General features: G+C 37.6%; 1 protein-coding gene across 2 annotated transcripts in view; it reads right to left on the bottom strand.

The window, feature by feature from the left end:
* The window catches only part of ARHGAP21 (Rho GTPase activating protein 21), a 134,436-nt gene that overhangs the window by 49,803 nt on the left and 69,531 nt on the right, over nt 1-15,102 (bottom strand). For both annotated transcript variants that reach the window (XR_013337173.1, XM_077772484.1), the window contains exon 4: nt 1,171-1,263. Coding sequence is in view for 1 of the 2 variants with exons in the window: in XM_077772484.1 (XP_077628610.1) it covers nt 1,171-1,263 (93 nt within the window). In the remaining variant the exon portion in view is untranslated. The remainder of the gene's footprint in view (nt 1-1,170; nt 1,264-15,102) is intronic.

Below are 15,102 nucleotides of genomic sequence, written 5' to 3'. Positions count from 1 at the left end.
CTTTTAGAAGACAGAGAGTGAGCGAGAGAGGGGCAGAGAGAGAGGGAGACACAGAATCTGAAGCAGGCTCCAGGTTCTGAGCTGTCAGCACAGACCACGACTCAGGGCTCAAACTCACTGACTGTGAGATCATGACCTGAGCCGAAGTTGGATGCTTAACTGAGAGCCACCCAGGTGCCCCAGGTTTTGAAATATTTAAGTAATGTACTTAGTTTTACTATATTCTTCCTTATTATCTTTTAAAGTATCTTTCACAAAAATGAATCTAAATTTTAATACATATAGCTTCTGATGAAATAGAGCTAGGTCTTAAGAACCCCAGTCAATGATGAGTTTAGAAACCCCAAAAGGTATAGGCACCAAGTGGCTCCAGCTATACTGTTTCTAACCCCTATCACTTGTTTTCCAAGTTGAGAACTACAGTTATTCCTGTGTTAACCCAGTCATCTCTGAGAGAGAAGCATTGTTCAGTGGGCTTAGACAGTTGTTTTTATTACCTTGGTGCCATCTACTTTCAGTCTGACTGATTTTCTCATAGTATCCTACCAACGCATTTAGTTTTTTGATGAGTGCTATATTACGGAACTTGAATATGGGTATTCACATGTTTTGGCTTTCTGTATATTAACATGTTCTTGGTTCTAATAAAGAAAAGGACAGGGGTGCATGGGTGGCTCAGTTCATGATCTAATGGTTCGTGGGATCGAGCCCCACATCAGGCTCTGTGCTGACAGCTAGTTCAGAGCCTGGAGCCTGTTTCAGATTCTGTGTCTCCCTCCCTCTCTGACCCTTCCCTGCTCATGCTGTCTCTCTCTCTCTCTCTCTCTCAGAAATAAATAAAACATTTAAAAAAAAAATAGTAATAACCNCTAATGGTTCGTGGGTTCGAGCCCCACATCAGGCTCTGTGCTGACAGCTAGTTCAGAGCCTGGAGCCTGTTTCAGATTCTGTGTCTCCCTCCCTCTCTGACCCTTCCCTGCTCATGCTGTCTCTCTCTCTCTCTCTCTCTCAGAAATAAATAAAACATTTAAAAAAAAATAGTAATAACTGATGTGAAGACATAGGAAGAACATACAGGAGGCAAAGAAAAATGTGGAAAATGAAATATGGAAGGAAGACATAAAGTAAAAAAGAAATTACAAGGTATTATTTAAAGAAGAATATTAGCACCTGTGCATAATCCAGCTTCAAAAGCAGGTCCCCCTTCTTTAACCTGTTTAACAAATATGGTGTCCATAGGTTCCAGGCGGTTTCTTGGTTTTCCTGTGGGAAAGAAACAGCCCAAGGCATGGTTTGTCTCACAATATTTTATTAAAATACTAATATAGAAAATGAATTTTAAGCAATGAAGCAAAGATTTTTAGTGAAGTGTGAAACACATATCCTGAATGTGGATGCTAAAATCACAATTTAGGAGTTTTCGTTCATTCAAACATTTATTTTGCTTCTTCTAGAACACAACCTCCACCACCACAATAGTAATGGTTTCCACTTAGTGAGTAATTCTGTATGTAAACTACTATGCTAAGGACTATACATACCCTGAGAGCTAATTTCCATAGCACGTTAAGTGTTGCTACCACTACTGCATAAAAGAGGAAACTGAGGCGGGGAAAGATTAAATCCTCCCAGGTCACACAGCTAGGTTACACAGGCAGTACTCACTCTACTGCTCTTTAACACTGCATTGTGCTAAGCATTAAGTTATAATGATGACTAAGACTCAGTCTTTTCCCTTCAGGGACTCTGGTGGGAAAGAGACATACAAGCAAAAATCATACTGTAGTATAAAAAACAATATTAAACAAATAAAACATACAATCAGGGCAATGACAAACGCATGATCAACTCTGTAAGTCAATATTTCACAAACTGCTATCAATGGATGGATCACGTGCATCAACACTGAAGGTGCCTGCTAAAAATCAATGTTTCGGGGCCCAATCAGAAATCTGCTTTGTCAACAAGTTTTCCAGGTGATTCTTGTACACGTTAACGTTTGAGAACAACTTACAGTTTCAATAAACCAGAAGTCAAGGAAAGATTCCCAGATGAGAGGGCATTTAAGCTAAGTGATAAGCACCAAGACAAGGACTGTGGTGGGAGGTGAGGCGAAGAGGTAGACAGTGGTTGTCAAAGTGTGGTCCCCAGACCAGCAGCATTGATATAACCTGGGAATGTGTTACAAATGCAAATCTGGACCTACTGAATCAGAAACTCTTGAGATGATTGTGCTGCACACTCATGCTTGGGAACCACTGAAGTGAAAGATACCGTGCTGACTCTTAAAGAAAATTAAGCATATATATACTATCTGTATATCCATACATATATATAGGGTAGTAATGGAGTAATATAGCAGTAATGGAGTACTATAGTAGTATATACTAAATTGCAATGCTAGGCAGAAGATGAGTGTCAAATATTAAGAGTCTACATTTCTTGCCATATAAAACTAAATTCCCCTAATGGTGTATCATAAAGGTGACTCAAAAAATTCTTAATAAAGGAATATATATCAGCAGATCCCTTATTTAGTTATTTGCTTTAAAAGAAGTCCTCTGAAGTAGTGAATGGCTAACTCAATCACTTACAATGCAACACAGTAGGGTGGAAATTGCTTGTTTTTAGAAGCCAGTAGATATGGATCTAAATCCTTGCTTTGCCACGTGATAGTGTAGTTGTAATTGAGTAAACATTTCTACTTAAACAGATTATTACTTTTTCTTCTATAATAGAGATAATTATTTTATATTTTTACATTCTTGAAGAGTTTCCACAAAGACTAAATGAGATAATGTGTGAAAATATTCAGCATAGCACATAACTGGAGTAACTCCTCGGTGATTGTACATTTCCACTCTTCATAGCATTTAAATGAAAACTAGTGCTGTATTTTTACGCCTTTAAGAATTAAAAACTTGATTGGCACCTGGGTGGCTCAGTCAGTTAAGCGTCCAACTGGGGCTCAGGTCATGATCTCATGATTCATGGGTTCAGGACCCACATTGGGCTCTGTGCTGACAGCCAGCTCAGAGCCTGGAGCCTGTTTCAGATTCTGTGTCTCCCTCTCTCTCTGACCCGCCCCTGCTCACGCTGTCTCTCTCTCTCAGAAATAAATAAAACGTTAAAAAAATTTTTAAAAAAGAATTAAAACCTTCAAAGGTAATAAAATCACATTTATAGAGTATCTATTATCCAATTTAAAAAATTATAAATATACAGTATATCATGTATCTTCCCCAAGAAACTTTATACAGCCTTCTATGTTCAGATGACATGAAAATATTATGAATCCTTTTGTCATTTCTGATGACTGCTTTCTTCATGAGGCTTTGGAGGAAAAAAAGAACCAATATTAGTTCAATCCCTACAATAAAGAAGAATGTCCTAATTCTTAAGAGATGTTTCTTAAAGTAGTTAGGGACTAATTGTTACGATTATATGATTATATTTCTATAATTATATCGACAACTTAGTTTTCAAATGGGCTGGGAGAAAAAAATAATCCAAGATACCCACACCCTCAGACACACAAGTGGATAGGCAGATAAAGCAAATATAGCAACATGTTAATTATTGAAACAAGATGGACAAGGTTTAGGCTGTATGTTCAAAGTTTTAATAAAAAGCCAGGAGAAACTTCCTGTATGTGCCAGGCTTTATTTTGCTTCACAGAACTTACCACTCACTACTTAATATTACATTTTTTTATTTGCTTGCCTTTTGGTTATTTGTCCTTCCCACTAAAATGAAGAGTAGGGATTTTTGTCATGTTCTCTGATCCCCACAGTACCTAAAACAATGCCTAGCACAGAACAGGCATTCAATAAATAGTTTTCAATGAATGAATAAATGTATTATTTAGTTTGATTGTCATAACAAGCCTGTGAGATGGGCATTATGATCTTAATATTGCCATTCTACCTAGGAGGAAACAGACTAAGTAACTTACAAAGAAGCCAAGTAGGGGTTTGAACCCAGGTCTGAATCCAAACATTAGTGTCCCTGTTGCTTCAAAAGTAACTGAATTATGGGTCGCCTGCGTGGCTCAATTGGCTAAGCATCCGACTTCAGCTCAGCTCATGATCTCACGGTCTGTGAGTTCAAGCCCCGCGTCGGGCTATGTGCTGACAGCTAGCTCAGAGCCTGGAGCCTGCTTTGGATTCTGTGTCTCCCTCTCTCTCCGACCCTCCCGTGCTCACACTGTCTCTCTCTCTCAAAAATAAATAAAACATTAAAAAAAAAAGTAATTGAATTATTTATTTATTTGTCAAGCCTTAGTGAATACAAGTAGATAGTCAACTTATAATGACTTCGAGAAAAAAAAAGTTTCTTTTCAATATCAGTCACTTAAAATGCAATTACTTAATTTCAATCAAGTTGGTGATTAGTCTAGGTCTCTCTGTAGCCGACTCAACATTAACAAGAGTTGGCATCGAAAAGAAACCATCTATTTTTTCTTAGGTAGAGATTAGAGGGTTTTAATAAGTTTTATTGAATCAAATCATTGCTTTCATGGAAAGATTTATATAATAAAAGAGAAGAAACAATTTTCTTATTAATGTCTTCTGGTCCACTCTGTCCAAAAGGTGATTATAACATACTTATTTATGTTTAAAAATACAAAATGTAAATGACATTAATAAAGTCTATACAAAAATTAAAAGTGAGATGGGTAGCAATGAGGTAAATTCTGAAAATTCTGATAGAAAATGTCACCTATCTAGAATAAATGTAGTCCAAAATATTTTTTTAATTTTTATAAAACAAATACTAATTTTGTAGTGATTATCATTATAGAATTAGAGACACTCTGCCATTGACAAATCTTTCAATACACTGTGCCTGAAAACGTGAAAGTGGAGAAGATTAAAATAGGGGCCAACATTACAACAAAAACAATTACATCTGCTGAGAATTACACTTTTGATTCTTGTTGTCGCTTTCCTTTCTGAATTTTCTCTAAAATCTGACTTGCTCTTACTACCTAGATATTATCCAGTTCCTTTTGGACAACACAAAATTGATATCCCTTAACTACAGGCAGGTTTCACTAAAAAATATACTTCTTTTCAAACTCCATGTTCCTTGACTCTAAGTCTTCAATTAAACATTTGGCTCATTAATTTTAAGAGTGTCTTCTTTTTATTAGTCAGAGAGAAAAAGACAAATACCATACGGTCCCATTTCTATGGGGAATCTGAAAAACAAAACAAACAAAAAACCAAAACAGACTCAAATTCAGAGAACAAACTGGTGGTTGCCGAAAGGGAGAGAGGTCGGGGCATAGGTGAAATGGGTGAAGAGGATTAAGAGGTAGAAACTTCCAGTTATAAAATACACAGTAAGTCATGGGGATGAAAAGTACAGCATAGATAATATGGTCAATAATATTGTAATAATGTTGCGTGGTAATAGATGGAACCAACATTGTGGCAAGCATTTCATAATGTATATAAATGTCAAATCACTATATTGTACACCTGAAACTAATATGATATTCTGGTCAGCTCTACTTCAATTAAAAATTTTAAAACATTTTTTAAAAGAAAAAATAATTTGAGGCGCCTGGGTGGCTCAGTTGGTTAAGTGTCCGACTTCGGCTCAGGTCATGTTCTCACAGTTCGTGGGTTCGAGTCCTGCGTCGGACTCTGTGCTGACAGCTAGCTCAGAGCTTGGAGGCTGTCTTCGGATTCTGTATCTCCCTCTCTCTCTCTGACCCTGCCCTGCTCACTCTGTCTCTTTCTGTCTCTCAAAAAATAAATGAGGGGCACCTAAGTGGCTCAGTTGGTTAAGCGCCCGACTTCGGCTCAGGTCATGATCTCACAGTTTGTGGGTTCGAGCCCCACTTTGGGCTCTGTGCTGACAGCTCAGAGCCTGGACCCTGTTTCAGATTCTGTGCCTCCCTCTCTCTCTGACCCTCCCCTGCTCATGCTGTCTCTCTCTCTCTCAGAAATAAATAAAACATTAAAAAAATTAAAAAAACATTTTAATATTTTTTAAAAAGAAAAAAAAGAAAAAATAATTTTAAAAAGCATCGTCTCTTTAATATATTCTACTGGAAATAAAAAATATCAAATTTAAAATGCTTGTTTATTCAGTCTTTTGTGTCCTTGTTTTTTGTTTTTCGTTTTTTTGTTTTGTTTTTTAAGTATGCTCCCTGGCCAACGTGAAGCTTGTACTTACAACCCTAGATCAAGAGTCACGTGCTCTATTGACTGAACCAGCCAGGCCATTTGTGTCTTTAGTTTTTTAAGTCAATTTCCGGATATGCAAATCTAAAAGTCTGATCCTGACTTCTGGTAATTTGTGAGGAAAAATGATTTCTTACTTCTCTGTATTATCATCTAGCAGGGCCAGAGAGCTTCCCTGGCAATTCTTAGCGAAAAGCCTCTTTTAATTCTACATCTGTGTTTTATACTTCCTCTGTTTTTGTTTTTGTTTTTGTTTTTGAGAACACCTACAACATGCTTCAAAGAACTGTTAAATACCTTAAAAAATTTTTTTAATCTTTATTTTTGAGAGACAGATTGCGAGCAGTGGAGGGGCAGAGGGAGAGGGAGACACAGAATCTGAAACAGACTCCAGGCTCTAAGATGTCAGCACAGAGCCCGATGTGGGGCTCGAACTCATGAACTGCAAGTTCATGACCTGGGCCAAAGTTGGAGCTCAACCAACTGAGCCACCAGGTGCCCCATGTTAAATACGTTATTTAAGTGTCATTTCCTTGACCTTTTCAGTATATGTGCTGCCGAAGCGAGCACTCCTTGACCTTTTCAAAAGAAAAAGAAAATTGTCTTTTTTAGCACACACACACACAATTATTTCTTTCTGTATTTGGGAAAAGGAAGTAAAAAGACAAGAATCTGAATAATCTGAACAGTTAAATGAAATTTAGTACACAGTAAAGACTTACACCAAAAAAACGTAAACACGTATATGGATTTACTTGAATATTAGACTTTGAAATTAAAAAAAAGCACATACTTTTACATCATAGTAAATACAATCAGTTGGGAGAAAAATAATGAGTAAAAATAAACAAATAAGTAATGTGTAGGTGGTGGTTGCCACCCAAACACTGGATGAATATCCAGGTAGATGTGATTTTTATTCTCCATAGCCTGTATAATGTAGAAACTAACAGCTTGGGCCTTTTAGGTATATTATGTTATATATTATATATTTTTTATTATATTAAATCCTAGCTCTGCCATTTATTTTCCAGGAGTGGGAGGGGGGATCAAATTTTGCAGAAGTTAGTTGTCTCTCAGAAATTCAATTTAATTGGGCATCCTGTATTTTATCTGGCAATTTTACCTCCATGTGATTTGAGACAAATGATTTATTTGTGATCCAGTTAACTCATCTGAACAACGAGGATGATGGTAACATATTCCCACCTGGCAAGGCTGTTGTGAGGATTAAAAGAGATAATCCATTAAAATGCTTATATAATGTCTAATACAAGTAGATACTTAATGAATGTTATTACTCTGCTAGTCTGATAATAAACCTCTAGAAGGTTTACATACAGATCAGGGATAAAAGAGGCCAGGGTGCCTGTCACTCTGAAAGTGCTTAATTAAATCCCAGTTGAAAGAGTATCTCTACAAATGTAACTGTCAGATTATGGGGAAGTTGAATATAAACCAAAGACTACAGAACGCTAAAGAAAAGAAGGTAGAAAAATAAGAAATTGTACTAAAAAGTCTCCAGTAACTCTGACATGAACTACACACCTGTTTTCAAAAAAACTGGTGTCAAAAACCAGTGTTGCTAAATCTCTAGGCCAGTGGACTTTGTCAGTTAAGAACGATCTAAGTTAGGGGCACCTGGGTGGCTCAGTCAGTTAGTGTCTGACTCTGGATTTTGGCTCGGGTCATGATCTCATGGTTCATGGGATTGAGCCCTACATCGGGCTCTGTGCTGACAGTGCAGAGCCTGCTTGGGATTCTCTCCCTCCCTCCCTCTCTGTCCCGTCCCCACTTGTGTTCTCTCTCTCTCAAAAATAAATAAATAAACATTAAAAAAGAAAGCTCGTTTAAGTCTGTAATAACTTTCTTTTTTAAAGAATGCTAGAGCCAAAATCACTTGCAACTTTTAAATTATTTCAAAATCTAAACTTAGAATAAAAGCAAACAGATTAAAGCAAATAGATTATTTGAAGAAGTGACAGTTTTGAAGTATGCCACTTAAAAAAGGACCCTGTAATGAATATCTACAGAGAAATAGGTAGAAGTCAGGGAATCCTATAGTTCTGGGAACAAGAGAAAAGTATTTATTAACAGAGTGAAAGAAACATATGCTTTATACAAAGAAATACCATCCATGTTTTAAACAAAAGCAAAGCAACAGAAAATAATGACTACCACTGAGATTAAGCTTTAAACATTTTTCTGTTTCTCTGAGTTCTCAAAGTTGCTACTGAACAATTTTTTAAAAATGGAACCAATCTTCTCATTTATAATGAGAGTTACTTTTTAAGGCATTCTTTTAATTAATTTCTTTGTTGTAAAAAATATATATACAAGAAAAAGCCATTGAAATTAAACTGTGCTTCATACTGAAGTTATACAAGTCTTGGCAAAAGTATATGTTCCCTGGGGCGCCTGGGTGGCTTAGTCGGTTAAGCGTCCGACTTTCGCTTAGGTCATGATCTCGCGGTTCGTGGGTTTGAGCCCCGCGTCGGGCTCTGTGCTGACTGCCAGCTCGGAGCCTAGAGCCTGTTTCAGTCTGTGACTCCCTCTCTCTCTGACCCTCCCCTGCTCACGCTGTCTCTCTCTCTCTCTCCTAGAAATAAATTAAAAAAAAAAAATTAAAAAAAAAAAAAAAGCATATGTTCCCTCAAACGTGGAGAGATACATCACATAATGGAACATTAAAGCTCCAGGCATTAATTATTTAAAGAAAATCAATTAAATAGCTTATTGAAATTGATATTTAGTTTTTGGACCAAAAATAAGTGAAACCACAATGTAGACTGAAATAGATATCACAGTTAAATCTAAATAATGAAAAATGCACTCAGCTTCTTTTGTAGGGGGAGTAGATTGCGACCGGAAAAAAAAAAAAGGTATGGGGACGAATTTATTGAGCAATAGTTAGGAATTATGAATCTATTTTAAGGCAGAAAACAAACGGGGAGAAATAAACACCAAATTCAGGCTAGTGATTACCACTGAGGAAAAGGAATAGGGAAGAAGTAATATGAAACACTTTAACCATATTTGTAATCATTTATGTCTTGGTGGAGGGATTAGGGAAGAGGGGAGTTGGGACTGCGGGGGGGCAGAAGACGCAAGATATTAACACAACAAATACAGGTGGCAAGCATTTGGAAGCCACATTTCCATCCTATATTTTCCATTTGCCTGAAATATTTCATAACCATTTTTCAGTTGCTGACAACAGGCTTCTAATTGTTATTTTGGGGGTTTGGTTTGCTGATGGCATACAAGATTACCCTAAGAGCCTAACAGAGAGACACATTGTCTAGCAAGCAAAAATCCATATATATCATTATGAAGCAGCATCCAATTTAAGAAGACATATGGCGGGTTATTGGGTACTTCATTTCCTTTGGTTATGGCAGAAGCACTAATTAAAAAATAAATATGTGCTATTTTATTAAATCTAGGTATTCCCAAATTTCTACTAGAGATGCTCTCATTTCCAGAGTGATGGCTAGTACTTTAAAACTATATCTCCCAAGCCTCCAATCTGCAGCTCCAACAATTATGAGTTTCAAATCCAAAATTCCAATAGCCTCTGGGCACTGTAGAATATTGCCTTTTGGGGCTCAGTCAAATTATATCTATTATAAGCAAATATGTATTCTCTCCTCAACCCAATCTTCAAGTAATATCAGGTGAAACAAAATGAATTAAGAAAATCTGTTAAATATTAAAAAGCAGATCATCTTCTAACTTAATCATGATAAACTTTCTTTCAACCCACCTGATTATTTTTCTTTACTTTTTATTGTGGAAAATGTCCAGCGTACACAAAAGTAGATGAAACAGTAGAATAAACCTCTATGAACATGACTTCAATAACTGCAAAAACCCTGCCAATCTTGTTTCACTCCTGCTTACTTTTTTCCCCTAAAGTATTTTAAAGCAAACCCAGATATCATGCGAATTCATCCAAAAATACTTTACATACGTCACTAACAAATAGAAACTTTACTTTTTCTTATGGAAAGATAACAAAACCCTCCCGTAGTCCCCACAAAGTATGTAATACTCTCCACAGTGCAGATAATATAAACAGACAACACAACCTTGCCTTCTACTTTCATCATCCTGAATGCTTACTTAACATTAATGAAAAGCCATATGTCATGACATAGAAATGACAGCACCAAAAGCTATGAAATAAATTTAGAAAGGTTTCACATGTAAAATCACCACAGAACTCTAAGTTCCCAGTCAAGTTAACAGTTCCCAATGGATGCTCTGCCTATGTATTCCAATTCAGCGAGAAAACATACACGATGAGAAAAACTCCAGCACGTAGAACAGTGCCTGGCATACAACAGATGATCAATAAATATTCACTGCTGACTTATTCAAATTACAGCTCTAGAAGATGTCAATAGTAAAACTGCCCAAAACCAAGTCAGAGATTTGTTTCAGAAATAAAGCTATCATACTGCAAGAGACCTGCAGAATCTCCCACAAATAGAAGGAAAATGCTGCCACTTAGTAGCAGTTTGAGTAAAATACCACTAGGTGTCAGACATGAATCAAAATTTTCTGGCATGATCATCTTAAAGTAGACAAGACTCTGGAAGAGTGTTATTCATTCAACAAATATTTACTGAGCTCATAAATGTGCCAGGTGCTGATTATCCTGCAATGAACAAAACAGTCCTGGGATCTGCCTGCTGGAGTGTCTGAAGTTTATGAAGCATCATCACTTCTCCCCTCTCTGAAGTTTCAGGAATTTCACAAAGTAGGTCTCGCGTGTAGATTCACAGCCCTGTCATTCCTGTTGTGCTGGATTTTAACTTCTCTGCAAACTCAGAAAAATGTGTTACAGTGTTCTAACCACAAGCAACTATCTTTCCATCTGTGTACCTTTCCGTTTTTACCATCGCTGGAAACCTGCTCCTTACATTTTTATCATGACCTTCCATTTTAAAGGAAGACTATCAGGCACCCTCCAGAAATCACTCTCTTTCTTGCTAAGAATACTCATGGATCAATATCAAAACCCACCAGCAACCTCAACTTCCTTTTCCCCTTGACCTTTCAAAGCATTCAACTTGCCAATCTCCAACTATGGAGAGTTCCGTCCAGATGCCCACTCTGCTCCTATTCTTGGCCTGCTTTTTCAGTATAACTTATAACCCACTGACTTCTAGTTTCCAAGTTCAGCTAAGTTCTTGATACTGCTCACTAAAGTCTCTTCTGTTTTGATTCCCATTCTTTCAAGGTTGTGTTTCAAACCTCCAAAAACCTTCTTAAACTCACTATTCCATCTTGATTTCCTCACACTATCTGGATAACTTTTTCTCTTAGAGCACCAGACCCCAATGGCTGTATCCTCATTTTTTAATCTTTGCCCACATCCTTACTTCCTTCTGTTCTAGCTCAAGTAAGGACTTAGTTACCGGCTTTCTTTAGGACCCTGTTCCCCTCTTGGTCTCCTCTCAGGTGTAAAACTTCAAACTCTGTTCTTCTCTCCACTGGACAGAAATACATGTTCTCAGAAACCTATAAACGCTTCCCAAACATAAAACAACAACAAATCTTCTCCCTATCTTTCCACATAACTATTGTCTCTTACTCTACTTCCCTTCCTTTTCATACTTCCTAAAGAATAGTCTATACTATCCTCATTTCTTTACTTCCAATTCAGGGTTTCTCAGACACTGACAAGTATGCCCCTGGGGGCAAAATCTCACACCCACCTACCTGACTCCTCTGCTCACTGAGGTTCACTGCCGTAACTCAGTTCCAACCCACTGATACTTCCATATCTGGACTGCTCACTGTACTGAAACTAGTCTCATAACTTAGCAATTTGCTACTTGTCAGATTGGGTCCAACAGTATCTTTTTCATTACCATCCTAATGAATTCTCTATGACAAAGGGCAAATTACCCACTCCCCCCTTAAAATAATCACCTCTTAATTAGCAGCTCATCGACTACTGGTTGTCCTCACAGCTTCTAAAACTTATTCTCAGAGTTCATTTTCAGATTTTTCCTTCTCTGACCTGGATGTTGCGTTCCCTAGGGTCCTGTCTTTTATTCTCTTTTCAAGCTCTCTGTGCATGGTTTCATTTATCCCTAGGACTTAATTATAGCATACATAATAATGACTTTCAAATCTATTTTCAATCCCCACCTCTACAGGCCCCACACCCAAATTTCCAACTAGGGACTGAACATTCTACAGGCATCAGAAATGCAACTTATCCCAAACTAAACCCATCTCCCCAGAGGAAGCAAGTGGATACGTTTCCCCTCTAGAATCCCACAGTTAATGCCCCCTCCCCATCTATCTACTCACTCATGCCAGCAAAGCTAAGCATAATCCTCCACAAATCATCCTTAGTTGGTGACATAAAATCCATCCCCAAGTCCTACCACCAAATCTGGGCAAATATAACTTCCAGATACCTCTGATATCTGTTCCAGAACACTGTTTTTCCCTCCTCCTGTCAAGTCTTATTCATCTGTCACATCGCAAAGGACATCCCACCTGAGACCCACTTCCCCTGATTCCTCCTGTGGCGTGGTGCTGTCACAACTGTACACACCTCCATGGTTGCACTGATACATAATTTTTGACACCTTCAACGTCCACCAGAGCACGAGCTTCTGGAAGCCAGGGCCCACATCTTAAATACACACTTGTTGCATCTATACATGCCAGGAACTGTTCTAGGTTTTAAGCCACGATAATAAAAGAGGGTCCCTGCTCTACATTCCAACTGAGGCAGAAAATATTCCACAAGAAATAGGTAGTATGAGAGGCGATGACAGTGCTGGGGAGAATAAGAAGAGTGGGAAGGAGGAGGAAATGAAAGGCAGGGCTATAATACTATTTTCATGAAATGGTCAGGCACGTCCTCTCTAGCAAGTGACATTTGAACAACTATCTGAAGAAAGCCAGGTGAGAGGCTATGCTGCTCCCTTCCCAGCAATTAGATTAGTGACTTGTTCACGGCAGTGACTCAACAGATGTTTGCTAAGTGAATGAAGAGGCAACAGGAAACATATTTCTATATACCATGCATTTAGCATTCGTATGCAAATAGTTTTATTCTGAAAAGTTATCTGTTAAACTTTGAAAGCAGGGACCATAACTATTACCATTAACTTATTAGCTGTATCTATGAATCACATACTTTGAATGTTGACTAGCTGGAGAGCAATCAGGGGAAAAAAAAGGGGGCGGGGGGGACTATCCAGCCAGATGGTGCCTATGATCAAGGTCTTAAGTCAGGCAGCAGCTGGGAAAAGACAGCTCAAAATCACCTAATTACAGGGTCACCTCTGAAACATTTTCGAGGAGAAATTATTCCAGGGGACAGCCTAGAACATTAATACTCCAATCACATACTTTCCTTGACTTTTTCACCTTTAGAGCCCTATCCCCAGTTAGCTTTCTGAGACCCTGGATTTCATATTTCTTAAAGGTTTTAGAACGCTTCCAGAGACTTTTTAAATTGCATTTATTTTCTTGACCGCCAAAGTAACTTCATGCCTTTCAAAGGCTTAAAACTTACTCCAAAAAAATTGGATTTCTGACAGTGCCTACTTTAATCCAATCAAATTCCTTTCACTTTAGATTATTGTGAAAACGGTTTCCTGGAACTTTGAAAACGAAGTTAGAGATATTTTTTTTTTTAACTCACATCTAACTTGACCACTTTAGCAGTGTATTTTACAAAGAGGTTGCCCAGATTCCTACCGAACTCCAGGATCACCATGTTTTTGTTACTACTGTCCCAGCTTACACGCTTAACAGCAATGTGAAATAAGATCTTTAAATTAAAAAAAAAAAGTCTGACATTTTGTGTTAAAAGGGAGAAAGGTAAAAGATAGGAAGGAAGGCAGAGGACAATTATTTTCTTTCTTGACAGTTGGAGGTACAGACATGAACATGCTGAGTTTTGCAGCTTTGGGGAGAGTCATTTTGGAACAGTGCCAGGTCAAGGTGGTGGCATATCTCTTTATTCAAAGTCTTTACTCGACGAACATCTGAGCTCCTACCAGGTACTTACTAGGCAATGAAAATCCAACAATAAAAGACAGTTTCCTTCTTTAAATAATCTTTGTCCTTAAAGTAATGCATAAAAACACTATCTTCATAAATACAATGAAAAGTGTAGGTATGTAGGAAAATTTCACTTTGTGAATGCCGCTGACTCATTTTTGATAAGAGATACCATCTCTTATTTCTGCATTTTCCCATACTGGATCCATGCTTCAGCCATCACCCCCCAGAATCAGGTACAGGAGGAGACAGGAGGTCTGTTTACCACAGAGCAGGAACAATCACTCAGCTTAGCTGTCTCCAAAACAGGACTAGGGATTTTCCAGAAGAGAATTAGGGAAACTAACTGTGAAGCATCAAACGATCTGTTTATTCCATCTTGTACAAAATGGGCTTCCAGAACATTTGAAAATAGCTATCACTTTCTCGCCCTCAGTGTCTCTTTTGCAAGCCAGAGTTTCAAGTTCTTTCAATCTTTTCAAAAAATACATATCATAATTTTCAAATGTATGTATTTCCTTGCCATCACAGTCCTTGATTTCTGGGGCTCTCCAGTGTTTTGACCGTGTCCTATTTAACCAGAAGATCTAGGAGTCCTCGTTTCCCAACTTTTCCCACTTATCAAATGAAGAGGAATAAAATGAATATACTGAAGATAACTTGTTAACAGCAACATGTAGAATCGCTTATCTTTATGTGTGTATGTGTGTGTATATATATGCAAATGTTTATATATTTTTATAGTAGGAAACACTGCCCATAACAGCAAACTACAAATAACATGATAATTTGATTTTGTCTACTTGTCTACTTGTGTAGGATAGGATATAAAGATATTTTAATATGACAAATACATGGGCAG

This window comes from Crocuta crocuta, unplaced genomic scaffold, assembly GCF_008692635.1.
Source record: "Crocuta crocuta isolate KB4526 unplaced genomic scaffold, BGI_CrCroc_1.0 scaffold96, whole genome shotgun sequence".
In the NCBI taxonomy this organism is placed as follows: domain Eukaryota; kingdom Metazoa; phylum Chordata; class Mammalia; order Carnivora; family Hyaenidae; genus Crocuta; species Crocuta crocuta.
The sequence above is the reverse complement of the archived record's forward strand: the minus strand, read 5'-3'. Positions and strand labels throughout refer to the sequence as shown.